This window comes from Raphanus sativus, chromosome 9 (genome assembly GCF_000801105.2).
Source record: "Raphanus sativus cultivar WK10039 chromosome 9, ASM80110v3, whole genome shotgun sequence".
NCBI classification, from domain to species: Eukaryota; Viridiplantae; Streptophyta; class Magnoliopsida; order Brassicales; family Brassicaceae; genus Raphanus; species Raphanus sativus.
Window position 1 is genome coordinate 25600663 of NC_079519.1, and position 25682 is coordinate 25626344.

General features: G+C 33.4%; 4 protein-coding genes and 1 pseudogene across 5 annotated transcripts; 1 reads left to right on the plus strand and 4 right to left on the minus strand.

Moving 5' to 3' along the window:
* Positions 1-1256: 1256 nt before the first annotated feature.
* On the plus strand, positions 1257-2874 carry LOC108826734 (cytochrome P450 71B2-like; annotated as a pseudogene).
* A 5009-nt stretch (positions 2875-7883) lies between these two features.
* Positions 7884-9798, minus strand: LOC108825988 (probable polyol transporter 3). The gene is made up of 2 exons (XM_018599349.2): positions 9613-9798; positions 7884-9455 (listed from the first exon to the last, which is right to left on the minus strand). Exons 1-2 carry the CDS (start codon positions 9710-9712, stop codon positions 8083-8085), a joined length of 1473 nt encoding a protein of 490 aa, XP_018454851.1. The 5' UTR covers positions 9713-9798; the 3' UTR covers positions 7884-8082.
* A 5715-nt stretch (positions 9799-15513) lies between these two features.
* On the minus strand, positions 15514-17807 carry LOC108823620 (uncharacterized). The gene is made up of 9 exons (XM_018596869.2): positions 17604-17807; positions 17469-17517; positions 17263-17351; positions 17113-17169; positions 16931-16993; positions 16786-16851; positions 16594-16680; positions 16391-16484; positions 15514-16272 (listed from the first exon to the last, which is right to left on the minus strand). Exons 1-9 carry the CDS (start codon positions 17706-17708, stop codon positions 15737-15739), a joined length of 1146 nt encoding a protein of 381 aa, XP_018452371.1. The 5' UTR covers positions 17709-17807; the 3' UTR covers positions 15514-15736.
* Positions 17808-18131: 324 nt separating this feature from the next.
* On the minus strand, positions 18132-19777 carry LOC108824164 (pentatricopeptide repeat-containing protein At2g18520, mitochondrial). The gene has a single exon (XM_018597537.2). The coding sequence runs from the start codon at positions 19649-19651 to the stop codon at positions 18362-18364; it is 1290 nt and encodes a 429-aa protein (XP_018453039.1). The 5' UTR covers positions 19652-19777; the 3' UTR covers positions 18132-18361.
* A 1106-nt stretch (positions 19778-20883) lies between these two features.
* LOC108828454 (splicing factor U2af large subunit A) lies at positions 20884-24619 on the minus strand. 2 transcript variants are annotated; one of them, XM_018602160.2, is made up of 13 exons: positions 24420-24619; positions 23888-24144; positions 23690-23785; positions 23395-23465; positions 22967-23034; positions 22846-22893; positions 22709-22768; positions 22567-22627; positions 22374-22486; positions 21848-22294; positions 21630-21771; positions 21254-21321; positions 20884-21158 (listed from the first exon to the last, which is right to left on the minus strand). In XM_018602160.2, exons 1-13 carry the CDS (start codon positions 24522-24524, stop codon positions 21021-21023), a joined length of 1674 nt encoding a protein of 557 aa, XP_018457662.1. In that variant the 5' UTR covers positions 24525-24619; the 3' UTR covers positions 20884-21020. The 2 variants fall into 2 exon arrangements, with proteins under 2 accessions (XP_018457662.1, XP_056850581.1); XM_056994601.1 differs by lacking the exon at positions 20884-21158 and having other exon boundaries at positions 21254-21489.
* Between the last annotated feature and the right edge of the window lie 1063 nt (positions 24620-25682).

Below are 25682 nucleotides of genomic sequence, written 5' to 3' on the forward strand. Positions count from 1 at the left end.
TTTTGGTGTCTAATTTTTTTGACATCTCCAAAAATAACACCAAATTCTACATCAAAAGTAATATTATATATTATTTGATGTTTCAATTTTAATAAATGTTTATTATTTGTGATTAATAAACAATTATTTTATGATATTTAGATACTATTTTTGTAATTTTATGTTTTATAAAATTTATTTACATTTATATTTTTGGTTTAAAAATATTATATTTTATGTATTTTCTTATAAAAATATTAGTTATATTCAAATTTACAAACTATTAAATATCAAAAACACATAACAAAATAATATATTTATTTTAATAAAATTTGTATTAGTTTGTAGTTTGTAGTACAAGTTTAACTATATTGTAAAATAAAATTTTAAAATTATTTGTGCTTGATAAATTTAGTAGCATTACATAAAATTTTATGATAATTTACTTTTTTACAATATGACTTAAATGATACTCCATTTGTTTCATAATAAGTGTCATTCTAAATCTTTTTTCTTATTAAACAAAAAGTGTCACTTTACAATTCTAATGCAAATTATACTTCCTTTCAGCTGAAAATTAATTGCAAACTATATTGATTTTATAAATAATTTTATTTTTCTGAAATACTATTGGTCAAAGAGGTGTAATTAATAACAATTTACATATATTTTAACAACTTTCTTAATCTATGTGAAAAGTGTCCGAGTGATACTTATATAAAACGGAGGGAGTATTACTCATTAGTAATTTAATAATTAAAAATAATTATGTAAAAATAATTTAAAAATGATAATATAATATATTTATGTTTAGTTACAAATATGAAATAAGTAATAATAATAATTAAACTCTAGTCTTAAATGAAATATAATAAAATATATATTTTAAAGATTTGGTGTGGAATTTGGTATAACATTATTCGTATTATACCAAATTTAACGAGATAATGTCAAATTTGGTGTCTTGTTGTAAATGAAATTACACCAAATTTAATGTTTTGTGTCATTGTTGGAGATGATCTAACACAAGTCTATCAGGACACTTAATTATTGGAGTGTGGAACCACAAAACGATCAGACTTAATTTTGTCACATTTATAATTCCAAATAAGATTATCCTCAAATATAACAACTTTGTTACACAATTTTCAACTACTTGATTTTGGAGAGGTAACGTAGGCAAGTCATCTTTCGAGTCCTTTATTATATATATACAAGACTCTTCGGAATTGCACTCACCACTCTAAGAAACATAGCTTAAAAGAGGAAGTCTAAAAATGGTGATCGTGCTCTCTTTCTTCTTGGTTTTTCTTTTTACTCTTGTATCATCAATCTTTCTTAAAAGATTCCAAAACTCAAAAGTACTCAATCTTCCTCCTAGCCCTTCAAGTCTTCCTCTCATTGGGAACTTGCATCATCTTGCAGGATTGCCTCACAGATGTTTTCATAAGCTATCAATCAAACATGGGCCAGTGATGCTTCTTCGACTAGGTTTTGTTCCAGTGGTTGTGATATCATCGAGCGAAGCAGCTGAAGCGGTTCTCAGAACTCATGACTTGCAATGTTGCAGCCGACCAAAGACGTTCGGGACCGGCAAACTCTCTTACGGCTTTAGAGACATCTCATTTTCGCCATACGGTGCTTATTGGCGGGAAATGCGAAAAATTGCCGTTATCGAGCTTTTTAGTCTTAAGAAGGTTCAATCTTCTAGGTATATTAGAGAGGAAGAGGTTGATTTCATGGTGAAGAAACTGACGGAGTCTTGCATGAAACAATCTTCCGTTGATTTAAGCAAAACCTTTTTCTCCCTCACCGCAAGCATCATCGGTAGAGTTGCTTTAGGACAGAACTTCCACGAGAGCGGCTTCATTATTGATCAAGAAAGGATCAAAGAGCTTGTTACCGACGCTGTGGAAGCTCTTGGGACTTTCACTTTCTCTGACTTCTTCCACGGCGGAGTCGGAAGATTCATAGACTTGCTGTTTCAACGACACAAGAAGATCAACAGAGTCTTTAAAGAGCTTGATGCTTTTTACCAGCATGTGATTAATGATCACTTGAAGCCAGAAGGAAGGAAAAACCCGGATATTGTCTCCTTAATGTTGGATATGATTGATAAACACGAAGATGCAGATTCATACAAACTCAATATGGATAATATCAAGGCAATCCTCATGGTATAATATCAAATCCTTGTCTTGCTTCACATCTTATATTAAATCACAACTAAATAGAATTAGATTTAAATGTTTGTTATGATATTCAGGATGTATTTCTTGCGGGGATAGATACGAGCGCTATAGATTTGGGCGATGACAGAACTTGTTAGAAACCCTAGAGTGATGAAGAAAGCTCAGGAAAATATTCGAAACATTCTTGGGGCCAAAAGGGAAAGAATAACTGAAGATGATCTAGACAAAGTTGATTACTTGAAGCTCGTAATCAAGGAAACATTCAGATTGCATCCACCAGTTCCATTTATACTCCCAAGAGAAACAATGTCTCATGTCAAGATCAAAGGCTACGATATTCCCCCGAGAACGCTAATCCAAATTAATGTATGGACAATCGGACGTGACCCCAGGCGTTGGACCGACCCTGAAGATTTCATCCCTGAACGGTTTACTAATAGTTCTGTAGATTTTAGAGGACAACATTTTGACCTATTACCATTTGGTTCTGGTCGAAGGATGTGTCCTGCGATGCCAATGGGGGTTGCTACTGTGGAGCTAGGGTTGATGAATTTGCTTTACTTCTTCGACTGGGGATTGCCAAATGGGATGGAAATTGGAGAAATTGACATGGAAGAATTTGGCACACTCACCATTGTCAAGAAATTACCTCTTCAACTTGTACCCCTTCGACGTTATTGATGTGGAGTCTAAAAAGCTTGGTAGCATGGAAAGATCACGAGCAGGAACGTAAGGTTTTATCGATATTATTGCGGTATTTAATAATTGATGTTTGAACGATACAATATCAAGAAATAATAAAATTCAGTGTTTATCTAGAAAGTTGCGGTCATACCTGATTTTCCATTTTATAGTTTTGGAAACAAGTCATTTAACATCATTTTAAGTACTTTCAATACAAGTGGCTTTCAAGTTTCAAGGAGATGATGATACATCAGTTTTTTTAAGTTCTGTGGAGTAGCAACATCAATTAACTAAAAGCTCAACTTTTTTTTTGTTAAATAAAATGGTTAAACTCGGGTCAATGATGACACAAGCCTAACCTCCGGGTGGAGATACAGCCCACGGATAGACCCTCTCCTGGGCATTCAAATGAATCGAAAGCAATAACTCATATTCGTGTGGCCGGTGGGGTTTGAATCCGCGTTCGCCTTGTTGGGTTTTTCAATTCCCTCGAGCGCCACTAGGCCACCACCACCGGTTTAAAAGCTCAACTTTTAATCACATTATTTTAAATTTAGACATCATTTTACACTAAACATTGGAAAAGTGAGGTGTACACTAGGTAAACAATCGGTGTCTTTACATGTTATTGTTTTCATATTTGATCATTGTACTTTTACGTTCTTGAATGATTAAACACACGAGTGACAAAGAGTGAGTGAGAACGAGAGGAAATATCTTTATAATATACCAACACATATTTCTTAAGAGAATATTATAAACTTGCTATACAAGATATAAACCCAAAGAATAAGAAATTATGCGATATATCACGACCCAATAAAGACATTCTTGAACGATTAATCTGCTTACAAAATTACACCTTATATATAGTATATATATAGTATATATGCCAAATGACGCTGACAAAGAAAATATATGCCATATCACTCTACTACTGCAATGATATAATCCCCTTGCTATTATTTGAGGAGATCACTAATCAAATTAACTTTTTGTTCATGTGTTTATTACTTGTGATGTGTGTCATTTCCTATGTGGCATCTCCACATTTCACCTTACACTATTTTTTCAAAAGCTCATCCTTACCTAAAATATTTATCTCTCATGCCATTGTAATGGACATATGTTATATTGAAAAGGGAATAAATGTTATTAATATCCAGCACAACTTATTGCCTAGAATGCTTTGTGTCGAATTGATGTGCTTATTTTTAATGTACAATGCTTTACGTTCATGCTAAACCATAAACTTATACATCTTATATGCCTCTTTTATATTTTATGTTTATACAGAAGTTATAATGCTCGCAGGAAATGACACTTTTATACACCTCTTTTATAGTTTATGTTTATACAGACAATAACATTATGTATACTTCTTTTATATTTTGGTGATGTATTCTTTCTCAACTGAAGTTATAATGCTCATACTAATATAAAATATATATATTTTTGTTGCAACAAAAGAACATATATATATTTTTGTTCCAAGAACATATATATTTATATATTTATTGTTAATATAATGCTCATACTTATAATAGTGGTAGTTGTCATATTTTCTACTTTATTTATATTTTATCCGTTTATCGTAATTTTTATATTTTATTATTTTTATATTTTATGTTTATCGTAATTTTATTATTTTTTATTTTATGATACAACCATAATCATATCCCAAAAATGTCATTATTGAATATGAAATCTCGCAAATCATGAATATAAAATCTCCCAATTTGGTATGCGAGTCAAGGAATAATTATGGTTGTATCCTGAATATGAAATCTGGCAAAGCATGATTGATTTAGGATTCAGTCCCTAATCAGATCACAATCTTTCCGTATTAACTCAATCACCACCTAATTGTTAGGCTTAATTGATATGATTAGCGATATTTCTTACACTTTTTTCATATTTGAGGCATATTCTTAGTTTTTAGTTACCATAATTATAAAAACTTTTTGTGACATTTGTTATAAAAGGAAAGCCAGGTGAGTAACGAACCACCCGTGGTTTTTCATTTCGTTCAGTCCCAACACAAATGGCTGTCTTTTGTTTTGTGCCTTTCAAAAACGTCCTCGATGGATCGCTTAATCCTCATATTCTGATTGGTAATTCTAATTTTTTTTGTTAATGAAGTATCAAATATTGTTTAAGTAGCAGCGTATTGTTATATAGTTTTTTTACTAATCCATTTTGGTTAACATAGATGTCATCGGACATGTTGTGCAAGTGGGTCGCATTCAGATGTTTTCAGTTAATGAAAAGGAGATCCCGAAGATTTCATTGCTGATACGTGATGCAGAGTAAATTCTGTTTAAAAATCCTATTCAAATTTTTCGTCACTTAGTTGTTATTTTAGAAAAATACTTTTGATACACTTGATCTATTACAGATTATTAATTTTTGAATTTTCAATGGTTTCTCAGTGATGTCCGTCTTCCAGTTGTACTGTGGGGAAATGTCGCCACTTAGTATTAATTCCATATTATTGCAACCGATAATCCCACCAAAATAAGGAATATAATAGAAATTATCGTAAGTAATCCGTAATCGGGGATTTCATTCTTTTGACCTTCCAAATTATGTTCTCAATTATTACTACAAAATAAGGGAAAGTTGAATGTTCTCTTGATCTCCACGCTAATTTAGCTCTAAATTTATTGCTCAATTTTAAAAAAATAAGGCAAGTAAAGATAGGAGATGTCAGTTATGTGTTTATTATATCAATTAACGCAAAAATTGATATTGTATTAGCATTAAACGTGATTGGATTAATTTTTTATTCGAATGCTACATTCCATTTTATAATTATCCACGACCATAACATATTATTTATTTTGTTGTTTTGTCGTGCTAACATTCGGTTAGTAACCAAACATGGAAAATATATATCATAAAATCTTGAATATCTTGATTCATTCCAAATTATAAATTTGGGACGATCAATTACTGATTTTTTGATATCTTTAGTCATAATTGATAGGGTTTGGACTATATATATATGATTCATATTTTATAATATTAGTTTTTTTTTACGATTCTAAATTATACATGACATTTTTAGGGACTGGAAAATATAAACAGTTCACAATTATAATCTTCTATTTAGTACATGACATTTATTTTGACGAATATTTTTGTATTTTATGGGATACGTGACATTTATTTGGGATAGACAATATAAGTTTTTTTATATTTTAATATCAAAATGTCGTATATAAAAACTTATGAGCAATCTTGAAAATTATAAAATACATTCAAAAATGATTTCCATATTAAATTTCTTGCAATCCCTAATTTTTTGCCAAAATTACTTTTTGATTACAAAATTATCATAAATGGTGACAAACATCAAGTTTGAAAATTTATATAATTATTTCCGATTAAGTTTAAGAGGAATATCATTTTTAATGTGGACTACTTTAATTTCCGCCCTATGCATATAACACTTTCTATAAGTATATGAAAATCTACAATTATAATTTTATACAAAATTAATAGGATAATCTGATATATATAGTCACAACTGATAGATTTTTGACTATATATACAATTCATATTTTTATAATAATTAACTTCTTTACGATTCATAAATGATACATGACAATTTTTAGGGACTGGAAAATATAAAATATTCATAATTATGTTCTTCTATAAAACTTTAGTACATGACATTTATTTTGAATAATATTTATTTTATTTTATGGGATACATGACATTTATTTTGGGACTGGAAAATATAAATTGTTTTATATTGTAAAATCAGAGTCATACATCAAAAAAATATGAGCAATCTTGAAAATTTATAAAATACATTCAAAAAAAAATTCCATATTAATTTTCTTGCAATCCCTTCAATTTTGCAATAATACGTTTGATACAAAATTATCATAAATGGTGATAGACATTAAATTTGGAAATTTTATATATCTTTTCAATTAAATTTAAAGAAACTAACCATTTTTGGTGTGAAATTCCTTAATTTTCGCCATATGTATATAATACTTTCTATAATTATCTTGAAATCTACAATTATAAACATATATGAAACTAATAGGATAGCCTTATATATAGTCACAACCGATAGGGTTTTGACTATATATATACTATTCATATTTTTATAATATTCAATTTATTTACGATTCATAAATGATACATGCATTTCTAGGAATTGGAAAATATGATTATAAAACTTTGGTATGTGACTTTTATTTTTATTAATATATTTTGTATTTTATGGAATACATGACATTTATTTTGGGATGATATAAACTATTTTATATTGTAAAATCAAAATGTCATATATAAAATTTATGAGCAATCTTGAAATATTATAACATACATTCAAAAAGGAATTCCCTATTAAATTTCTTGCAATCTCTTAATTTTTGCAACAAAATTTTTGATTACGAAATTATCAGAAATGGTGACAGACATTAAATTTAGAAATTCATATAATTTTTCCGATTTAATTTAAGGAGAACATCATTTTTAACGTGGGCTTCCTTAATTTTCGTCCTATACATATAATTATTTTCAATTATATAAGAGTCTGAACAAAATTGTCTGGAAATATACGAACAATTAGAGATTTACAACCTTACTTTGTTGCTACATCTAGATATATCATGTGATGAGAAAAGAGATCGAACACATCCGAACCATAGCCCTTAATCTCATGTCCCATCGAGAATTTTTAATAAAAAAAAATAAAAGATAAATCAAAAAAGGCTCATATGTATTAGAGTCTAATGGATATTAAGGTTCGATAAAGGATTTTTTTTACAATTTTGAGTCCTAATAAGCCCACTAAATTTGAAAATTCATATCAGTTACTTATTTTTTCTTTTGTTTTCCAACCTAATATTATTTACTTCAATTTATTTATATTCTTTTACAATTTTTACTTCAAAACCATTATAGTTTTAACGAAATATAACGATTTAACTTCAATAATAAGACAATTACTTTTTTGTCAACCATAATAAAATTATCGTTATCCGGATACTTCAGTAAATTTTTTTGTTGATTGAAAAATTCAATAAACTTTTAATCTCAAATTGATTTTTCTTGCATTAATCTCTATATCAACGTTATTTATGCTATAATCTATACCATGTATAATAAATATGTCACTTTTTTATATTTTTGATATCTATAGAGTAAAAATTATAATTTCTTTTAATCCGTTCACTCCGCGCAGAGCCGGATGATCACCTAGTCAAATCTTATTATTGACTCTCTTAGCTTGAATCTCTAATCCCTCGCGAGCATCACGAGCATCTCCACCACCAAAAAGTTTCTCAATCTCTTCCAATGGCAATCCTTTCGTCTCCGGCAACATAAAGAAGAAGAACCACCACGCTACAACCGCGATTCCAGCGAACATGAAGAACACACCTCCCATAGTGATCGTCTTCATTATTGACAGAAAACTCATAGAGACCGTTGCGTTCATGATCCTATTAACCGCAACGCCTATGCTCGCTCCCTGAGCCCTAAGTCTCAACGGGAATATCTCTGAGCTGTACACCCACGTTATAGGCCCAAGCCCAATCGAGAAAAACGCTACAAACGTGTACGCAGAGACGATGCTCAACTTCAAGGCCCACAATAACCTCCCGAAACGGTGAACCATCGTGAGACCAATTGCTAAACTGGTCGACGCAAAGACCATACCACCCGTACTCGTCAACAGAAGCTTTCTCCGACCTACCTTGTCCAGCAAGAAAGTAGCTATTACTATAAAAACAGCCTTAGTTAAACCTACACCGACCGTGGCTAGCAATAGCTTGTCTTTTGAAGTCACTCCAGCTTTCTCAAAGATCTTCGGGCTGTACAAAACGACAGCTTCGATCCCAGTCGCGTGCTCGAAAAAATGTATCCCCACGGCCGCGATCAAGATCAAACGCACCGCGGGTCTAGGGTTTATCACCAGCTCTCTCCATACATCGCTGCCAACCGCTCTATCTTCCTCTAACTCTGCAGCCGCTAAGATGTCCCTGAAGCGTTCTTCAGCTTCCTCTTCGGTGTTGGATATCAAAACCATGATTTTCTTGGCCTCTTCTAACCTACCTTGCAGTACAAGCCACCTCGGAGATTCAGGCATTTTTAAGATTCCAAACGCTAATATCATTGAAGGAATCGCTGCGAGTCCAAGCATCAGTCTCCAGCCGAGTTTCAACGTCAATTTCCCGAAGCAGTAATTCGAGACATAGCCTAGTAAGATCCCTAGACTAATACAAAGCTCAGGAAGCGAAGTGAGAAAGCCTCTGTGTGAAGCCGAGGCTATCTCGGCGGAGTAAACCGGAGCTATCATTAGAGCAAACCCTACACCAACTCCGGCGATACATCTTCCAACCATCAAAACGGCATAGTTTGGACCGTATCCCATAATAACCGATCCAACTAAGAATATCAGGGAGGAGAGAGCAATAGTGTAACGTCGACCTATGACGTCAGATGTTTTTCCCGCCGTTAAAGATCCAACGAGAGCACAGAGATTCAAGATTCCCATCAAAACTTCTACCTGATTATCGTTTATTTTCAGATCATCTTGAATAAATATCCTTGCTCCGCTCATAACTCCTGTATCTAAGAACAAACAAAGAGAAAAACAAGATTCATTAGTATTATAAGGGTTTCGGACGGTAAGATTCAGACAAAAGCATGCCAAAAACAACCATCATTTATATATATATATATATGATACGTCGAAAAATATTTTTTTGGGTATGTTATAGAGATTTACCATATCCGAAGATAATTGAAATGATGGAAGCAACGATTGCACACCCTAAAGCGAATTTGTTCATATGGCCAGTGCTTGAGTTTGGACCAGTGTGAACCATGGTGACTCTTTTTTTTTTCCTAAGGTTGAATGTTCTAATAGCTTGGAGTATCGGTTATCTGCCTTTCTTTGTATATATAGGCGCACTCACACAGTCACAAACATGAATTTTGGTCACCACTTGCATACTTAGTGGAAACTGACGATCAGAAACTTCAACAGTGTTCGCGGGTCCCAAGTATTCTGTTTGGTACAAGAATTAGATATTTACGAAATATAATATTTCCTAGCTAACATAAGATTTTGACCTTAATAAAGAAGTAGGAGAGAACAAATTGAAAAGAACTCAAACAAAAACAATCAGAAAATATTGTGCGTATGTCATCATATAAGTACTTTAATATTGCTTTTAACATGTGCAACTGGGTTTATGAAAGTATTGATTATAGAAAATAGTTTACTATAAGAAACAAAAAACATTTTTTCGTAAGAAAAAACATTTTTTTTAGAAAAAAGATTTGTACTCCATATGTAAGTGAATCTTTTTACTTGGTTTCCCAAATGATACCTAAAACTTTAACTTTGAATTTTTGATATATTTACGCATCTGACATCCCTTATTTATAAAACTAAAATCACTTCAAAAATGTTTATTAGCTACTTCATCTTTTACGAGATCGCATGCTGATAGCGGTAGTTAGATTTGCCATTTTTAATCAGTAGATCATAATTTAATATTATAATATCAAATTTCATTAGTATGTTGTACAAACCATTAAAAATTGTAAGTTAAAAGTCCCTATCTTCTTCGCTTTCGGCATTTTCCTGACATGTGTAAAAGTGGTATTGGTATATATCCTTTAAAGATTCGTTTCCACATTTATGTAACTTGGTGTCGTGCATGTTTTGTTGTTCATACGTAATGTAGCACGGGTAATATCTATAAGAGCTACGATTCCGGTTTAGGGTTTCTATCTTGACCTAAATTAACAGGCACAATCAGTGATGCTAAACTTAGATTTATATTAACACTCTTGTTCTTTTTTTCAATATTGTATTTGAACTATTTGCCTCAATAATTAACTAATTCAAATTAACTTTTAAAACTATTAGACATGGTAAAAGGACTAGTTATTTGGAGTACTGCTCCAAGTGGAACGTGTCCAAATGGACCCAGCGCTTATAAGAGGTGGAGGGGATGCATCATCAAGATCTTCTATCAGAAGCAAGAAGAGATGAAGTGGCAACGTTGATAAAACAACATGTGAATGTGTTTTCTGTTGTGTGTTTCTATTCCTTCCTCTTACAACAGAAATAGAATATATATTTATATGTTTATTTATTTATATAATAACATTTGATTTCTGAAATATTGTGAGCTGAAAAAGAAAGATCCGTGACAAAAGTAGTTTTTAATTGACTTCCTGAACAACATACTGTAATGAATATACCCAAACAAATTAAATGAGTATTGCTTACTTTTCACCTTTTAATTTTAAGGCATATTTTCACCGTCACAAATCAAAACATGAACGAGGGTCAGTAGCTCGGAAGAAATCATAGATGAAGTTAAACAAATTTGTTGGGTAAGAAATGATAAACTCGACCACGTTTACGTTTTTATTTTTGTTGGGTAAGAAATGATAAGTTCAACCACGCATTCGGAGAGAAACTCTTAAATATGGAAAGCCAATTGAGAATCGACGAACTTACATTAAATTTGTGTTTTGCCTTTTTAACAAGATAATCCACACGGATATTAATACAACCACAGTCATGTACAACTAGTTTTTTTATTGTTTTTTTCAATCTAAATATATGTTGTTTTAAGGTGGTCAATCTGTTAGACTTAATTAATCAGTTACATGTATCTAAAGTTCCAGTCCGACCAGTGTGACAGATAAACTATTTTCATCAATGATATAATAAAAAATCTTCTGGAAGATGAGAGAGAAATTCAAAGTGAACTTGTGAAACTTATTTGAGACGCATTGCCCGACCCAGCGGGAAAGATAAGTTTTGGGGACTTTCCGATACAATTGATAACTTGGGTAGGTTAGATCATATGGGCACTGGGCAGATAAGTTTTTCCTCTACTCTATTCAAAACTTCTTCTATATTTTAAATAAGTTTCAAAAAGAAAAATAATAACGTCGTTTTCTAAGTTTATCCATCGGAACCACTTTTAAAAAGTCTACAAACAATCTCCATCGTAACTACTTCCCGTTCCAAAATGTGTGGTCTTTCTTCGGGTTCTTTGATCTTTATTACTTATTTTATTTTGGTAGAGTTTTGTGTTATAATCTTGGAAAATAAAATTAAATTAGATTTTGATCGCACACCCTTATGGATATTTGTTTAACTTATTATATATATATATATATATATATATATATATATATATAATATTCAAGGGGATGTTCAATACGTAGTATATTATATAATATATTTAATAATATACACATGATTTATTTTATAATCTGATTTTCATAGTTAAAATATAAATTTTACTAATTTAATATTTTTAAGTTAAAAGCTATTTTCTATTTTTGTCAAATAAAAATAATCTTTTTAAAATTTCGAAGAAAAATATGTGTACTAATATTTATTTATATAATAATATGGTATTAATAATTTTCTTATTTTTATTTTATGAAAATTACTTCTGTTAGTAAATTAGTATGTTTACTAATTAATTTAAATAGTAAAATAAAACAGAAAAATTCTAATTAAGAACTGAAAAATATTTATGTTTTAGTAAAGCCAATATATTATCATATAATGTAAAATTCACAAAATATTATAAAAATTAAATATATTTATGGTTGGTATAAAACCAAATAAACCGAAAATTGATATTTTATTGTTTGTGTCTTGTAATTTATTTTAGCTATGTGTTAAGTATTTTTATAACACTGTCCTATTCAGAGTATAGCATATACATCAAGTTATGAATTATTTAATATACATTCTTATATTGTTAAAGATTTAATAGATAGAATATTCTTTTCAGAGTGTAAAATAGGAAATATTTTTGGAATGTTATTGATTTTAGGAATATACAAAATTATCAGTTTTAATAGATTAGATAGTTTTGAAATTTTAATTTTCTAAAGTACAAGATAAACTAAAAACAAAGACAAGCGTAAATGCAAATTCTGTCACATGTTTCCACGTCATTTAAACATTAATTTACTTTAATAACTTAATATCATTTGAAATATATATATATATAATATTGATACTAAAATGTAAGCTTATTAAAAGTACTCCTGTTGAAGAAGAAGTATGAATAAAAATAATATTATTAAAAAAAATCAATCAATACTATTAAAATAGAAACACAAAGTTGGACAGACTTGATTTTAGGTGAAATTTTTTAAGAAGACTATGTTATATTAATATCTTCTACAACATTATACTAATAACAATTTAATAACAATTTTATACTAAATCAAGAATCTGTTATTTTAGGAAGTAAGGAATTTGGATGTCAAAACACTATATGGTAACTAACAATACTCTATAATATTTAGCTAGCAAATATAGGAGCTAGAAAATCTATAATTACTCATTTATTTAGCCATAGATGAATATCAAGTTTTTAAATGGTAATCTGTCGGTAAAACTCATTATTATAATACTGTAATTAAAAACAAATATTTAAAATTATTATTCTTAGAATATTACTGAACAAATAGACATGTCAATTAAATTGTCAACAAAATCATAATTATGTACACTTTGAAAGAGTGAATAATGTTCATTATATATAAAATTGTGAACTATACCATTATAATCAGGAGCAATCAGTAAATAATTTTAGCTTTCGATATATGATCAATATACAGAGAAATAGTATATAAAATCATATATCATTTTGGGTAAAATTTAATAAATAGTATATTATAAGAAAATATATATAGAATATAGATAATTAGATAGAAGTTTTTAAATTTGACTTGGAGATTGATCTGAATAATTTTGATCATTAGGTTATTGGATCGATCACGGGTGAACGTAGATCAATAGTTTAATATGTTTAAAATATATACTTAATATATATATCAGTACTAAAAATAAAATAAAAATCATGTTAAAAACATAATAGAGTTTTAAAATCTGTTTTTTATCTTCAATTTCACATAAAATATAAAATAGATAATACTTAAACAATTTTTGTAACAATTTGGAGTTACAACATATAATACAAAATACAGCAAGATAAAATTGATAAGTATTTAAAATATATAATTAATGCAAATATTAGAATTAACTTTTAAATTTAAAAACAAAAAATAAATAAGTCAAATCGGATTATTGGTCAACCAATCTGTTCAACTGGTAGCTTCCGGACTCACACCTTGTATCAACCTTGATGTTATCTACCGATAGATCATCTCTCCCGCGATCGAAAGGAAACTTAGACCACTTACTACATACGAACACACAGATTCCTGTTGGAAATATTGACCAAACAATCTGTCGGGAATATATGTCAAAAATACAAATTGGAAAAATTATTCAAAATCCGTCAGGAATTCTTGATGAAAAATGTTTCCTCAGGAATTTATCGGAATTCCTAGAATTCGTTGGGAATTCTCCAGATTTTTCTATAAATATTATTCTTTTCATTTATTCGCAAGTCACAACAAAGCAAACAAAAAAATAATATTTTTTTGATTATTTTTGTTTTCGGATGGATCAACCACATACGGATCTAAATACAATTATGAAAAAATATGCATAAGTTATTTAAGAATTCATGACGTTTGCTCAACGACAACCAGAACAATAACTGGTAAGTTGATATGTACATGCTCTAGTTGTAAGTATAACATGAATATTAAGAAGATGCAAGTTTTTGTAAGAAGATGAAAGTTTAGAAACATTTATTTATGAATTTATTTATGAAAAGAGTTATGCTCGATTACAACATTTGATATCTTCATGAAAAACGATTAAATTATCGTAGTACTAGTTAACCTTATATTGCGGATTTGTTAGATGAATCTAACACGGATGTAAATTTTGTGGAGGTACTGGACAAATTGACAATGGTAGATAATGAATATAGAGAAAATTTATCATCGGTTGTAGAAGATTTTTTTACCGTTCTTGTTGGTTTTTAGGCAGTCTGTTATATCTTTGAAAAGAGAGAAACTCTAAAATTTTATTGATTTGAGATTATTGTGAAATCTGGTTCAAAATTAACATGGCTGTTATAAAAGTAATAAATATTTTTCCAGGTGATATATAAAATTAGTGGGAAAAAAAGCACCTTGAGTGGAAAGCAAAATGATGGACGCACTGAAACCGAGGCCATCAAGATTGGCCGAACTATTTTTTGGTACGATTATATGTGGCATGGCGAAACGTGTTTTTGAACAGTAAAAACGATGGACCTCTTCTTTTTCTGAAAGAGCACATCAAACAAGTCATTCGTTCTAATTGTGTGATTCAACTAAAGAACAGAAATGATTAAATTATCTCAATATTCAAACAATTTATATATAGCACATAAATAACGATTTATCCAAAAAACAATTAACAACAAATATTATAAATTAAAAGATTAATTGTACATAAATTTTATAAAATGTAGTACACCAAGTATAGCCAAATATAAACAATTATTTCTTATAAGATCATGAATATCGGTTAAACTCAAACTAAGGATAACTGAATAAAAACATTTATTTCAAATGTAACTACGATTGTGGGTTTAGGATTTTGGGACAGTGGGAGCATTTCAACGGCGGCTTGGATCATTAGAGATGTTAATGGCTTTTATCTACATTTACTCGATGCAACATGTCTAGATATGAGGCAATCAACATTATTTTTTTGAAGGCGACAACAAAACAGTTTTCAAATGTAATATTTTCTTTCCAGACAGTTAAATCAACGGTGAAAACATGTCTAAATGTAATTTTGGCCCAGCAACAGAACATGAACACTAGAAACCAGACATGCGCACTAATTTCCACGCTCTCTCTCTTGCAGAGAATCAAAGACTAGACATCAAGAAAATATAGTATTTTGTGTTTTCTAAAAGCGAAGTGAGAAAAATCCTTGTGATTACTCAGCCCTGGTGTTGCGGTGGTGGTGGTGGTGGCATAGACATGTGATGATGGAGCTGCATGTGTTGAGGTGGTGGTGGTCCACCTTGCTGCATGTGTTGGGGCGGTGGTGGTCCACCTTGTTGCATGTGTTGCGGCGGCCATCCATGTTGGTGCATTCCCATGGCTTGAGGTGGTGGTGGTGGTGGCCTTGGACCGCCGAAACCTTGTTGTTGATGAAGAAACTGTGGAGGTGGTGGAGGCGGCATTCCCTGAGTAGGACGGAACTGCATGGGGGGTGGAACCGCTAAGCCGTGTTGCTGTTGATGCGGCTGAGGTTGCCAAGATGGTGGTGGCTGAGTTTGGTAGACTTGTGGGGGTGGGGGTGGTGGTGTAGGACGGGGGCCTGGGATCGAAACAGGTGGCATGCCGCCATTGACAAAGGGACGTGGAATACCATTAGGTTGAGGAGCATTGGGATGTGTTGGCGGGCCGCTTGCGAATAGAGTATGGGGTCTGCTCTTCTGGGTAACTGGATTTGTGGCAGCCAAAAGCCTCTCTGCATTCACAAAAAGCAATGTGTTGTTGTTCCACTAATAAAGAGAAAGATTCATAACAGAAACATAAGTAACTAGTCTTGAATAATTGAAAGAAGTGAAGAGTAAGAGAGGGCTAACCTGCTGGAGTACCATGGCGCTCTCCTTTGGTGTCTTTCTTGTATGCGTAAGAGACTGTGATTTGACGATTACATAGATATTGTCCGGTCATTGCCTGCAAAATACATTCATTGGATTAGGTGACTAGATTCTTTGAAATACGTTAGGAACTCATTCCCGTAGACAAGTTTAGTTGTTTATGGAAAAAAAAAAAAAGAAAAAACCTCAATAGCAGCATCAGAAGCGTCAAAGGAGTCATAGCTGATGAAACCGAAACCTCGTGAGTTGCCAGTATCAGGATCTCGCATTATCTGATATGAAAAGTTGGGAGCATCAGAGCCGTTTTATTCCCAAACCAATGGCATATTACTCAGATAATAACGGACTGAAATTTAGCATGATAAAGAAGAATATACCTTGGGATTAGAAGCAATGCCACCAAAAGCGCTGAAAGTATCATACAAGATCTTTTCATCAACATCCTGTAACGTAAAAACTCTTGTGAGCTATGAGTAGATTGTAGTTAAAAAGTAATGTAATGATATATAAAAAAAAACTAACAGGGTCAAGGTTGCCAATGAAAAGGTTAGCACCAACATCCAAACTCTTCTTATCTTGAGACGCCTAAATACAATTCCAACCAGAGACAAGCAAAAACGTTAGCAAAACTCCTAATAAAGGGAAACTCACCCCCTGAGCAACTTGTGAGTAAAACAAACACAATAAAGGGTACTTGATGATACCTTGTTAACACGAATAGGCTTGCCATGGATTTTAATCATGTTAAGAACCTTAATTGCCTGCAAACACACAGAGGAAAGAAAGAAACAGTTTACAAAGAAGTTTTCAAAAAAAAAAAAAACTCTTGAAAGAAGAAAGACAAAGAGACTTACGTAGTCAGCATCTTCCTCACTGCGGAACTCAATGAATCCATATCCTTGGTGAAGACCTGTCACCCTATCTTTCGGCACGTGGACGTTAACTGATTAAACACCCCAATAAACAAAAACACAGATCAACACAAAGTTCTTCTTCTTCTACGTATAATTAATTAATAAGCTAAACCCTATGCTGATTGATTTTGTTCATAAGTACTTACCAACAGGGCCTGCTTGTACGAACAGTTCCCACAGCAATTCGTCGGAAAGCTACAAAAATTCACAGAGAATAGATAAACTGAGTAAAATCTCAAGAATCAAATCGGAAACCTAAAGTGAGTTCGTGAGGAACCAACCTGGGGGTCGAGATTGCCGACGTAAACAGTAGCTTCTTGGTTCCTCTCAGCTGAGTGTTGTCCCAGCAGATTAGCTCCCACTCCTGGTGCTATTCTTGTCGCCATTCTCTCTCTACTTTCGATTCCTTCGCCGGAGAAAACCGATTCACCTAAATCTGAAGGTTTTTCGATTTTGTTTTCAAGTTTTTTTTTTTTTTTGTTGTTAAGATTTCAAGTCTATTTGTACTTAGTTCTCGACGTTTCTAGCTCTAAAGAAGAGGAATGTGGTTTTCGCCGACTAATTGGGTTTCTTATTACTTATGGGCTTTCCTTTTCGGCCCATTTTAGTTTTGTTTCAAAAGATTTGATCGATTAGTTTTGTTTGACTATAGTTCAGTCTACAAAAATCCATGCCTAATGTAAGAGTGTTCTTGTGTTGGTACAGTACTTTCGAAGAACATGATTCATCAACCTCTTGTCTGGCAGATATACTTCGAGAAGAAAAAAATTGTTGGGATTGTTCAATTCGTAGAGAGGAATGGCGGAAAAGGAATTTGAAGAACATCTACATTACATGGACTTTATGGAAATGCAGATACACAATCTTTGCTATTTCTATCTCAATCAAAGCTATAATTGTTCTCATCTTTATATAAATTCAAACCACTATAATTTTTGTAGCACAGCTAACTTATGAGAAAATAAATGCATCATGGATCACAGTGTTCCAACAAGTCCTAGCAAAGACAGCACAAACAAAACACAGACCTTCTTTAGCTTTATGCAGCAGCATCACTTTCTTGATCATCCAACACCTGTCTTGTTCGGGAAGAACCAGCCTTCTTTGTATACAATCCAAGACTCTCTTCTAGTTTCTTCCACTCAGCCACCAAACGCGGAGGATACTTCTTCTTCACCACCCTAGCCACTCCCCTCGCGTCCTCCATCCTATTATTCCTCACCAACCCTTCAGTCAAATGCTTACACGTCTTGAAATCCGGAACCTTGTGCACCACCGCGCTCTTCTTGAACACAACCAAACCCTCCTCATACAACCCGTTTATACACAGATGAAATATCAACGTCCTAAACGTCGCTGCATTCGCGGCGCAACAACACCCCTCTTTCTCACCAAGCCCTTCGTACACCTTCTTGGCCTCACCCATCATCCCTTTCACGCAGTACGCGGTCATCAGATAGTTATAGCTAACCGTATCAGGCTTCAACCCAACACTCCTCATCTCCTCCATCAGCTCCTTCACTCTCTCAGGCCCCTTCTCCTTCGCAGCGTTCATTAGCCTGACGTTATAAACAGTGTTATCCAACTCACAGCCTTTACTCACCATCTCGCTCCACAAGCTCTCCGCCGCATCGGTTCGCCCGCTCTTATACAAAGATCCTAAGATTGTCGTCAAAGCAATGATGTTAACCTCAACACCTTTCTCCTCCATGGCCCTCATAGTCTCCACAGCCTTATCCACCGAGCCAGAGTCGCAGTACGACTTAATCAACATCCCGTAAGAGACTTCATCAGGAGTGATGACGTTAGGATACCTCTGAGGAATTTCGTCGAACAGGTGGGGGACTCTTTCGAAATTGTCGGAATGGAGACAGGCGGCGAGCAGCGCGTTGAAGGAGACGACGGATCTGGGAGTTCCGAGCTGCTCCATCTCCTCGAAGGTCTTCAAGGCGTGGTCGAACATGGAGGCGCGTCCGTAGGATCTGATGAGCGTGGAGAGGAAAGCCTCTGTTTTGATAAGTGGGTCTCTCTTGCGAGACTCGATCAAGGCCTCGACGTCGGAGAAGCGGTGGGATTTGGCGAGGCGGCGGACGGTGAGCTCCATGGCGTAGCGAGAGGAGAGTGGGGATGAGGAGGAGGAGGAGGCGGTGTTGTTGGAGACGACGGAGTTGTAGATCGCGAGGGCTTTGTCGGGGTCGTGGACTTTGCGGAGTTTGGACTTTGCTTTGGAGACGGTGATTGCTGCGGCGGTGGTGGTGGTGGTTGTGGGATCTGTGACGGCGGTGGAGAAACGGCGGAGGAAATGGAGATAGAGACGAGACGGCGTCATTGCAAGGGGGCGTCGTCACCGGAGGGTAAGGTAAGTAATTAGTGGTCGACTGGTAGATGAAATGAAATGCCTTTTAGGGTTTAAGAGTTCGGAAGAAATGGGTTTTGAGTGATTGGCATTTTGCTTTCTTAGGGTTTAAGACTTTTTAGCATTGACTTTAATATCTGGAAATTTAAACAAGAGAAAATTTAATTTTTGAAAAAAAAAAAGTTTGATGCTAAAAAACTCTAAATACATTATGAAATATTTTTATTCAGTTAATTTATTAAAATTTAAATTTTATAAATCATAAATCTGGTGGTTATCAAATAAATTTTTCAGACATGTTATTAAAATTTAATGTTGTTCCAAATTTGATATCTTTTGTTGCATTTTCATGAATAAATTACTATAACAAAATTTACAACAGAATTGTGTATATTTTAAAATCTGATACAAAGATTCATTTAAGTGATAGAAATTTTAAATCTTGTAAGTTATAAAACATAGGGAATATATTTTAAAGTTAGTGGTTGGATGACACATAATTTACCTTAAAATGAAGAAAAAGATATTTAAATATAATACTTAATCGCAATAAATCAAAAAATTAAAAAATTGTTTCGGCTATAACCGATCTATTGCCTAGGCACCACCAATTATTAGAACATTGATATTATACAAATATAGTATGTTTTGTTCCATTTATACAAATCAAAAATCAATTTGATATTTTTTCACATTGATTAAGAAAATGACAGAAATATATTTAAGTTGTTACTAATTACATATTTTTGATTACCAATATTTGAAATAAATAAAAATATTTATAAAATTAATGCAGTTTTCAATTAATTTTCATCTAAAATATAATTTATATTGGAATTGTAAAGTAGCCTAACAAAACAGAATTAGGATAACACTTATTATTAAATAGAAGGAATATATATTTGTTTATATATATCTTGTATAATGAAATAGTTAATTTTTTTTTTCTGATTAATCTGATTAACCGAAGGCCACCACACCTACCCGTAGACAAACCCCCATGTGGTTGAGTTAAAGCTTAGTTAAAAGTTAAAACTGTTATTTAGTGAAAAAATTAGGCTAACTTACACGTCAATTCAATTGATTATTTCATTAATATGTAATATACTGCTGTCCCCGTAATTATTATCCATAACTTTAGTACCTAATTTTACCATTAGATTTGGCAAATTGACTCAAAAAGGCCATACAATAAAATAAATATGTGAAACCAAAAGAATGCCTTCGTTTGGTAAATAAAAGGTAACAAGCATTGTAATATGTGGATCCTTCGTTGTCTTGATACAACACAAACAAGTAAATGGTTTATAAAAAGTTATTTGAAGAATTAAAATATACTATCTTAGAGAGAATAATCGCCTTGTTCAAACTTATCTTCAGGGTAAAACACAGCCACCACTTCGTTCCCTCCAAACTTCCTACCATTCATACCGTTTCTTGCCCTGTTCGAGCTCTCTGTTTCCGCATACTCAAGAAACACCTGTCCCAAACCAAACATCGTTTTCAGCCACAGACATTCCACTTGCATTGAACAGAAAATGTAAAATATATAGGCCAATAATAATGGCTACAAACCTTTCCAACACCCTGAACGGGCTCACCACTGGAGCTGGGGCGAGGGATCACGACTTTAGTTAACGCACCTGCATTTTAATAGCAAACATATTCGAATCCAAGAACAAACAAAAACACAAAAACAACAAGGTGTTTCTTCTAAGAAGGTTGTGTCTCGGATGATATATAGATAAGGAAGCTATGCAGTCTCCTGCTATGGCCTGATTCTTTATAGCAGAATGTGGGACAACAAAAGGCTGTAAAACAGACATATACCAACACAAAACGGAGATAGATCAATACTCTTTCAATCTAATCTCAAACACAGAAACAACAACTTATGTACACCAAATCAAAACCAAAGTGAACTTAGCTTTTCGCGATGAAGAGTTCTTACCAAACTTTCCGCCTTCATCTCTCATGTCTACAACAATGTCTTCGTACTCCTCATCATTTCTAAGCTCGTCCTCTGTAACTACTTGAGTCAGGCACACAACTTTGGTTGCTGCTGCTGCTGCTCCCTGTTGTAGCATAATCTTCTGTAAAATAGAAAAGAAAATCAAATCAATTTATAGTTGACAAAGAGGCAAGCTCTAATGCAATTATTTATTTTACCTGGAAAGCAACTTGCTGTTGTGCGTGCAACAATACATTCTCCTGTTCAGGTTTCGTTTGAGCTGTTCCTTGGTTAGCTCGCCTTACACATAGAGTTTTATCTCCCATGGTAATTCCATTGAGGGCAGCGCATGCAATGTCTGTAGCTGCGGGATCTTGATACGCACAGAATGCATATCCTTTTGAGTTTCCAGTTTCTCTGTCTCTTACAAGATCAAAACCTTTCAGGGCTCCCAAGGACTCTAACAACTCTCTGATTTGTGACTCAGGGATATAATAAGGAAGTCCACCAACAAAAAGACGGTCTGGGCCTTCAAGCGCACCAGCACCTCCTGGAGTCAGACCTACAGCAGCCAAGTTTAAATTTGGAATGGGCTGGCTCGGACCAAGGGTTGCAGCCAGCGCTGGGTTATAGTCACTCGGTCTCCTCACCTTCACTGGAGCTCCCTGGGATAGAAGAATAATATGGTTTAGTCTTCATTACCTACACAGAAGAAACGTTGGTGCCATGATAAACAGGACCTACCTCAAATATAATTCCATCCAAAGTCATTGCATTACTGGCTTCTTGAACGGATCGCATCTCCACAAATGCAAATTTCTTCTCGTAGTTTATGTACACATTAACAACAGCATCACCTGCAAATAATTATAAGAAATGAGTATAGTAACAGTTCTCAACCTAAAACTCTACCAATTCATACAGCAGAAAAAAATACCTGGACCAGCACTGTTTCCGCCAATAGCAGCCATAGCCTGACTAAAAAATGTGGCAACAGACTGCAATACAAGAATTTATAGACGTATCAAACGCAGGACGAGATATTAGGGACCAAAAATATGCAGTGCACAATATTAAACCTGTTCATTTGCTGAGGGAGAAAGGCCACCAACATAGACCCTACGCGCATGTCTAGTAGCCTGAAGACACATACGAATGCATGTTAAGACAGAAAAATCACAGTATCTTCCATATATCCATGAGAAATATAACAGACCTGTTGTGTCATTGCCTGAATAGGCATCATAGGGACTCCTCCGAATTGCTACATGACATAGAAGAAGAGGAAGATCAGTTGCAGGAACAGGGATCAACTTGGCAGGGACAAAGGTACATACCTGTCCAGGTTGTAAAGGAAACATTCCATTTCCAGGAAGAAGATTTGGGCTTGGAGCAGGAACTTGGCCTATAAAAGGAAAACAAGGTAAGCACCTGAGCAGAGCCTATTACAACTACTTGCTACTTAAGTATGAGAAGACCTAGATCCATCCTATAGGTTTTAGAATATAGAGTGGTGAAGTAAGTGAGATTATAAGGAGCCCGTTAGAGAGATTGTCAATTTTTCTTTTTACGAATAAAGTCCAAAATCTTGGAAGAGAGGGGAAAGTAACCCAACGTTTCCTTCTCAAAAGATAGACAGGGAAAAAAAACACCATACAACCAAAGGTTTCAATTCTAGCATTCTACTCCATAACAACCCAATCTTAGTTTATCTCTTTCAAAGTAATAATTACAGAAGAAAAATGCTAATATGAGGTGGGTATACCTGTAAGAGCAGCACCAGCATCTAACATCCCAGCAGCTGGAGGTGCCATGTCGAATCCACTGACCCGCTTACTGCAATTAAGGATATTGATATTCAAAGAATCGAAAACGCAAAGACCAACAACTTGAGAGATGCACAAGAGAACAATCTACTCTACAAACTAAACATAAAGAGCACTCTTTATTCATCACAGCTGGATTCTCTAAAAATATGTTACTGTAGTGTCAATCATGAGAGCAAGATAATGTCAAAGATAATTTCTTAGAAACAGTATGAAAAGAGAAAATGAGCTTACGGCTTTGATGGAGAACGTGATCTTCGCTCAGATCTACCCCTTGAACGAGAACGGCGACGGCGTCTATCTCCTCTATCTCTGTCAGAATCTCTACGCCTAAAACAGAAAAATTATCAAAACTCAGCGTCTTCTAAAACATGAAGGGTGGAATGGTTTCATCTAAAATGCAAAGGAGAATAGTTCTAAAGTTGACAAAACCTGTCAAAGTCACGGTCACGGCTACTACGACGGTAGTCATCATCATCACCCCTAACACGTTCTCTTCTTTCGCCACTGCGATCCCTGTGACGACTTCTGTGATGTCGGTCTCGATCCCTGCTTCTTCTATCCTCCTCCCTGTCATCATGTCGCTTGATTCTCTCTCCATCTCTCTCCCTCCTCCGTTCTTGCTCCCCGTCTCTCTCCTTATCCCGCCCTTTCCCTCTCGAATCTCTCTCCTTGTCAACCGTTTCCCTCTACACAAAACAACTTTTCTCATTTCACTAATACTCACAAAAATCACAGTATCATAACATATTCTAAACTAACTCTAGTAGAAAGTAACACTGTTTGCTCTCAACATTCAACCAATTCGATTTGGGGATTCGTCTCAAATATTCGATTCAAAACGTGACGAATCTCGGAGCCAAATCCAATTACACGCACAGAAAACACAGCAATAGCTCCATCGAATCGACTCAAAAGCCCTATTGTGCAATACGCCAAGTAGAAGATGGATGCGTGTACTTACCTCGGATTTTGAGTCTCGGTGGTCGTCGATCTCGCCGCCGCGTCCACCGCCATCTTCGGAGTGAAATCCATCACCGGAGACGCCGTTTTCTTCGTGATCAGACATCTCTCAACAGTTTCGAAATTCCACGATTCGCTTGCTTGAGGTTTTTGAGAAGAGGGGGGTGTGTGTGTGTGTGTGCGCGTGTGTGTGATGAGCGTGAGGTTAGCAGATATATCTAGGGCACAATCGAGAGATAAACTAGACCTTGAGGGTATTAGTGTAAATGTTCATATTTACCAAAACACTGTCTTTTTTTATGACTTCATTATACCGGCTCTTATACCAGGCGAATTTGTGATAAGCGAGCAATGTTTTAAAAACCAGATCAACTCCATATACGTTAATGATTGATTGGTTGAACCGGTCGAATCAAATTTTCTATTTTAAGAAAATTAAAAAATATATATAATAATATATATACACTATATAAACTTCAAAAAATAATTCTACACAGGATATCTTCAATAGTTTCTTTCATTAATTAGTGAAAATAAATAATAAATATAAATCTAGCTATATATATAATAAACAAATGAATACTATGCAAATTAATGATAAAAACAAATGATTGACTGTTCAAATTACCGAATTTATTATTCTTGAAGATAAAATATTAAATTTTATAAATATGAAAAAATAAGAAAAATATATGAGAGCCAAAAAAGAAACTTTTACATTCAGAATAAAATTAAAGAGTAACCAGTTAAATAACGATAAACAAAAAATAACTATAAAATATGATGTTTTAATTTAATAATAACCGAAACAACATATAATATGTTGATTTTTTAAAGTCGATTTTTGAACTGATTTTACCGGTTTTTATCTGATTTTACTGTTCGGTTATAAATCAAATCACTATTATATCGGCTGATTCGGTTCAGTTTTCAAAACACTGGTTTAGAGATTTTTAACAACAAAACTCATCTTGAAGATGCAGGATCTTCAAATTGAAGACTTGATAGAAGATGGATTTATCCAACAAAAAATCAATTTTTTAATATTTTTTTGCATATTATATTGTAATTCTAAATCTTCATACAAATTAATTATAAGTACTAAATTTTTAATATTAAATAATAAATATACAATAAAATAAAAGACATTATATTTATAACTCTATATTGATACTATGGTTTCACCAAAGTTTTATAAAAACAAAAATATTCTAAAAATGCATCAATTAGAGAAAACAAATTACAAAATGATTAAAATATACAT